Genomic DNA, 6,132 nt, shown 5'->3' with positions numbered 1-6,132 from the left:
ACTCGGTTATTAATGCTTATCAATCTCCTATATATACATATATACTTTATGTGATCAGAAACACTTTTTATACCCTGAACCCATCAAAAATGGGTATAAGGATATATTGTATTTGTGCAAAATCCAAATGTATGTAACAGGCAGAAGGAAGCTTCTCCGACCCCATAAAGTGTATATATTCTTGATCAGCATCAATAGCGGAGTCGATCTAGCCATGTCCGTCTGTCTGTCTGTTCGTCCGTCCGTCCGTCCGTCCGTCCGTATGTATGAACGCAAGGATCGCAGAACCTATAAGAGCTAGAGACTTGAAATTTTAGATGTAGGTGCTCCTAGTTCCCGCGCAGATCGAGTTTGTTTCCGATAATTGATAACTTACTCCGTTTCCAAGCAATCAATATAAATCGATATCATGTTTTTTGGGCAATTTCGGTAAATAATAAGAGCTAGAGTCACCAAACTTGACATATAGCTTCTAAAATAGAATATATATATGCATTTGATGTTGGAAGAAGAGGGTTCAGGGTATCCCCTAGTCGGGAGCTCCCGACTTGAGCCTCTTACTTGTTCTTTTTGTTATATACATGTCCACAAAAACTGTATACCCTTTTTACACAATGGCTTCAGGGTATAATTAGCTTGTTCTAAATTCCACATTTCAAAAAGTTTAACCCTGTTAGCCTTCACAAGCAGAAAGAAATTCATTGTACTTGCTGCCAATTAAACAAGTCACAGAATCTCTAAATGGGAGTGTCATGCTCGAGCCTGACCGTTGAATCGGCTTAATGGGCGCTGAAGAGGCGGAGATATTAGATAAAATTCTGTTTGTAGCTTTAATTCCTTTCTGCCTGCAGGCCAACAGATTATATGTAGATTATATGGACCAGTAGCCTCATCTGGATAAAGGTACTTAGCAACAACGAATAATTGTGACATTTGAGCCCATTTTGCTTTTCTTATGTAAGCCGCTGCTTAAATAGATATACCCAAATAGCAAATTAGGCAGTATACCGAATAAAGGGGCATATGTTATGACATTTAAAAATTCAATTATTCTGATCTTTGTTATTTAAATTGTTTTCACAAACTAGGTCACAGATTCTAGTGCATACTAAATATTTTACAGATCAAAGGAGTGCCCGACTAGAAGATTCCCTGAACCTCGCGCCGAGCTGTGCTTGCAAGCATTATAGCACACATGCACACACTTCCCGTAGCTCCAGATGGGATCAGAATATGGTGGTGGGGCATCAATATGGTGACTAAGTGTATGTAAGATTATTCCACAAAAATAGCTCTCTTTTCCATTTTTTGGAGAACGGGGGAGGAGCACACTTACCCACATCTTTAGCTGTAATAGGCTCCGACATCGACGCGTTCATACATATGGACAGACGGATAGACAAACAGACGGACAAGGCTAAATCGACTCGGCTTTTGATACTGACCAAGAGTATATATACTTTATGTGGTTCGAATAGTTCCTTGTGCCTGTTACATACATTAGAACAAAAGCATTATAGCATTTTTACCAATTTTCAATATGTTTAGAGATTTATAATAGTTTAATACATGCTTGATATTAAACGTTTGAAGATGGCCTAAATAACAATTCAAAGAAGTAAAAACAATAATTATGTTTGAGGAAATTAGCATATCATGGGCTAGTTAAGCAATCAAATAAAGACATGGGCCACTGATCAACTCAATGTATAAGTAATATTTATATTTATCAAGCAAAGGCTATAAACGATTGTAACGACAATGTAACGAATTGTGTATTGAAGCGAGGGCAGGTGGAGTATGGGCTGCGGCAGTGATACGCCCACACTCGACTAAGCGGAAAACAAACTTACTGGAGTTGTAACGACAATGAATTGATTGAATTGAATCGGAACGATATGAATGATATGTGATTATATTGGACGCCACAATTGATTTCTGTATAAAGTGAGCTGCTCTTCTGGGCGCTGTTTTAGTACAGCGACCAAACCATGCACAACATAAGGCAGCCTCAGGAGCGGTTGCTGTTAGCTTTGATGATCTGCGCCTGCGCTTGCAGCAGCACTAGTGCTCGGCCCAGTGAAGTGAAGCTGCAATCTCAGTACCTGCGTGCTATTACTGCCTATAGAAGGCTAGAGCGTAGCCTTCCTCCTCAGGAACTGCGTGCTTTGATTGGCTTGGGACTGCTAAATGGCGCTCGACAGACAAATGAGCGAATGGAGCAGCATCTGGTGCAAGCAGTCAAGGAGCTGATACAGACTGACAAGTGGCAAAGCGATAAAGTACTCCCCAAAATTGATGCGATCGAGCAGCAAATGGAGCGCGATCAGTATGCTCTCAATATTCTCAGCAGCGCCATGGATGTGTTGTGCAACGATAAGAATGAGCAAGAGTTTCGGCAAGAAGTTTACAATGTATTTAAGGAGCAGCAGCATTTTCTTGGGCAGCAGTCTGAAGCGCAGCCAGAAGTGGGTACGCGATTAGGACAGCTGCGGTGCCACATACTACAGCAGTTTTCGCAGACGAAGACTCATTTGGATGCCAAAATCGAGAGAACCCTGGACCATCTTGTAAGGCAAGCCTCAGTCGATGGGCCACTTGCCAAGGCTAGTCATAAGATTTTGCACAAGAGGGCAGCCAATGAAAAACAGACTCCAGAAACCCCGAAACAGGAGTCTGAGAAAACACCTGTGATCAAGTCTGATCTGCCAGAGGTTAGTAAACAGTTTCAGCAATTGATGAGAATTGTGTAGACTATGTTGAAGTTAACCTAATCCAATCCCAATCTATTGAAACGCAGGATGATTTTCGGGAAAATTTGGTGGTTGATCAATCTGAGAAAAGCGGTGAAAGTAGTAACCAAACTCATCCAAAAAACGAATTCGATAACCTGGATAATGTTGTGAGTTTTTAAATGTAAATAATTTTGTTATTTTGTGACTAACTGCTTAAGTTTTTATATTTGTTCGCAAAATGAAAAAAATATTTTTGTTTCATGCAATGCCCGCATGAACGGACCTGTGCTTAACCAGATCAGATAAAGCACTTAGATTATATACTATATACTACAATATAATCACGAAACCCCAAATCTCAACAATTTTAAAGCTAGACGTACCAAATTTAGAATGAAGACTGAGAGCTTAGCACGAAAACTGATGTATCTTAAAAAATTTTACGGTAGCATATTAAAAGCTGATATTGCACTGTGATATTGACGAGTATTACGCATATGCAACATTTTTTAGTAGCATAAAGTTGTTCTTACATCCGTCTTCTAAAGCCTTGCCCTTACAGTATATGTGTATTGTAAACATGCAAACGCACTTGAGTGCAATATATGATTGAGTATCTCAAATCTAGAAACTGTGTAGCTTATAGTCGAGCATAGCGTCATAAGTTTTTTTTTAATGGCCTTCAATTTATTCTATTCTGCTTTAGGCACTAAAACACTTAGAGTTACATATGAAAGCACACAAATGTATTATAATATAATTTATAATCAAGTAGCCAAGTCAGCTGGGGAATCCTTCTTAGTCTGATGCGCCGCTGCTATAAACGCATTTGAATGTAAAAGTAGTCGATTCTTGTACCGACTGGAGTACCGAATATTTTATCCCATTTTATTTAAGATATTTTGTATAACTAGCTTCTCGCATACCAAGGGTGGCTAGATATTGTTCTCGCTGCTCTTGATTCAAAGATTCTAATTGCAAGTCTGTCCGGTGCCTGTTCGACTTCTAGAAAGGCAGTATACTTTGTTTTCAAAAGCTTGTAGAATTCGTCTGATAGACTGTCGTGCTTACTTCTGAAGCTAAGTGGATGTATTAAACGCGCTCGAACTGATCCACGGCCATCAGTGCGCTCAGAAATATTCCTTCGAATATTTTAGCGGTTGACAATGGTAGGCTTATGGGATAGTAGGAATCCATTTACCTGTCTTATTTAATTTCCACTCGTGTTAAAGAATTGAATAATCCCTTATTAATGCGCCTCGGAAGTCGCAAACTATTACAGTAAAGCCCATAGCGACAAGCAATGCGAATCAGGAAGATGACAGTTCTTCGGAGCTCGGAGGCGATGATGGCGGAACTAATGCCGGCGGCGGCGGCGGGGGCCTGGTTGGCATCATCGGAAGCTTAAGTGGTGTGAGTAAAAAAAAAAAAGATAGCCGAATATTACTAACTATTGTCAACTGCAGGGCGAGGGCGGCTCGGATGTTGGCGCATTGATCGGCGCACTCACAGGCGTTATTTCGACGTTGTTTGGCGTAAGCTTTGAGCAACTATAGTGATGAAAGCGAAGCACATACATATTTTTATGAAATTTTTTCTACATTGGACAGCCGGGTGGCCTAGATATTGAGGCGTTGATTAGTACAGCTACATCGCTCTTGTCAGGCCTGCTCTCGGGCAATAAGAACTTTGGTGTTGTGTTGGGTCAATATGTAGGTACAGCTCTTGATGGACTGTCCGGCGGTGGCGGAGCGGTAGGTCTGAGACATCCAGTCCATCGACTGCGCAGTACTCAGTGTGTCTTATTTTTTGTTTTTTCAGATTAACAATGGACAGTTTTTGGGCAATTTTGTTGGAACCGTGTTAGCCTCATTGAGCGCAGTACTTATGCTTTTTAATTATTAATTCTTTTTGGCCGATTTTTTTATGTTTTATGAATGTTCTACTAACCTTTGTGCAAATGCCAATTTACTGACTAGCATTAGCTACAACTGCGTTTCGGTTATCTTTACAGGATCCGGAGGATGAAGGCCCCCCACAACCATTTACTTTTACCAAAAACTTTCTGAGTAGTTTTCTTGAATCGAAGTTCCGACCCGCGGAAGCGCCAGAGGAGCGTCATGGAAGCGGCGAGTTGCCGCGCCAAAAGAAAAAGGAATCTCTAAGCGCTGGATTTAACTCCGAGGGATTTGTTCAGCAAATCGCTTCGCATTTAGTAAGCAGCGTACTAGGGCTGTTGCTGAATGCATCGCTGGGTGCCTCCGGTGGTGCTTCACATGCTTCCACTGGAGTATTTTCAAGCAGCAGCCATCACACGAAGACGTAAGCAGATCCTGGACGGAAATGTAGTGACACTACAAGTGATTGTATCTTCCTTTTACGCACTTTAAATGTCTTTTTTTTTATTAGTTTATAAGAAATAAACAGCTAGTTCGGAGGGTATTTATGCAAGTTTTCGTAACATTTTTGATAAGATTGCAAGCCGGCGATCCAGCCTAACAAAAGGTAATAGGCAAACAATTCCATCGCTTCTTGAGCGGTTGAGAAAGCGTAAAGCACAGCTTTGAGCAGAAGAAAGAAACATTTTTAGCCTGGCTTGGCTTGGCAGAGTCGTACCTGGTATGGGATGTGCGTAAGCCGAGACGATTTGAAGTTGGACAGTTGGCCAGTTGAGTGGGTTGTGGATGACGTAAGAACATACCAGCTTGGGTATATTTTAACTATCTCACTAACGTTAATAAAAAGTATAAAGTGTGTTACGCTCAAGTGAAATTCACTTATAAAGTCACTGATGAAAGTGCTCTAAGTTAATAAAAATAGTTAAAGCCATAACCAAAATCAGAAGGGTCTGTTCAAAGTTAAACTGAATTCATAGTTCAGCGATATAAGATTCAAAGTTCCCTTGTAGATAAACTTTATGAGATAAGGAGATAAGTTTTGTGATTCCATGACTTTTTTGCTCTTAATTTGAATGTTGTCCAATTAATTGTTAAGAATTCTAGATTAAATTACCCTAATTAAGCAGATATAGCGCGACATTATTAAGTATGTGACCAAAAACTAAGTGTGTTTGACCTTTGCTTATATTTAAGCAAGTACGGACTCACCACTCCACTTTGGGGTAGGTGAGGAGCTACGAGTTTGTCAGTGCCCTTAAAACTAATTAATTATCATATCTTCATGCCAGACTCAAATCTGAAACTAGTATCGTAGTCAATATTCATTCAAAGCTAACATATAACACACAGCGCCACATTAAGAAGCATACAATTCTTTGAATTGTCAATATAAAAATCAGAATTTCCCATGTCCGTGCACCTCAATCCTGTGTCCACAGCCAATGTCTATACAAAGTAACAGGAAATTCTTTGCGAATTTTATTTTTGGATCCAGACTA

The 6,132-nt window shown here is 40.1% G+C and overlaps 1 protein-coding gene across 1 annotated transcript; it reads left to right on the top strand.

The window, feature by feature from the left end:
• Nucleotides 1-1,991: 1,991 nt before the first annotated feature.
• On the top strand, nucleotides 1,992-5,061 carry LOC115765419. The gene is made up of 7 exons (XM_030708964.1): nucleotides 1,992-2,714; nucleotides 2,801-2,902; nucleotides 4,002-4,148; nucleotides 4,202-4,270; nucleotides 4,346-4,489; nucleotides 4,557-4,616; nucleotides 4,750-5,061. Exons 1-7 carry the CDS (start codon nucleotides 1,992-1,994, stop codon nucleotides 5,059-5,061), a joined length of 1,557 nt encoding a protein of 518 aa, XP_030564824.1.
• The last annotated feature ends 1,071 nt before the right edge of the window (nucleotides 5,062-6,132 follow it).

The sequence above is a fragment of the Drosophila novamexicana genome, unplaced genomic scaffold, assembly GCF_003285875.2.
Source record: "Drosophila novamexicana strain 15010-1031.04,08,12 unplaced genomic scaffold, DnovRS2.1 tig00000960-arrow-arrow-pilon, whole genome shotgun sequence".
NCBI classification, from domain to species: Eukaryota; Metazoa; Arthropoda; class Insecta; order Diptera; family Drosophilidae; genus Drosophila; species Drosophila novamexicana.
This window is presented reverse-complemented; position numbering and strand designations above follow the sequence as displayed.

Coding starts and splice junctions, on each gene's coding strand:
- LOC115765419 (XM_030708964.1), top strand. CDS start 1,992: ATGCACAACATAAGGCAGCCTCAGGAGCGGTTGCTGTTAGCTTTGATG. Junction 2,715..2,800: donor TCAAGTCTGATCTGCCAGAG/GTTAGTAAACAG, acceptor ATTGAAACGCAG/GATGATTTTCGGGAAAATTT. Junction 4,490..4,556: donor TGTCCGGCGGTGGCGGAGCG/GTAGGTCTGAGA, acceptor TTGTTTTTTCAG/ATTAACAATGGACAGTTTTT.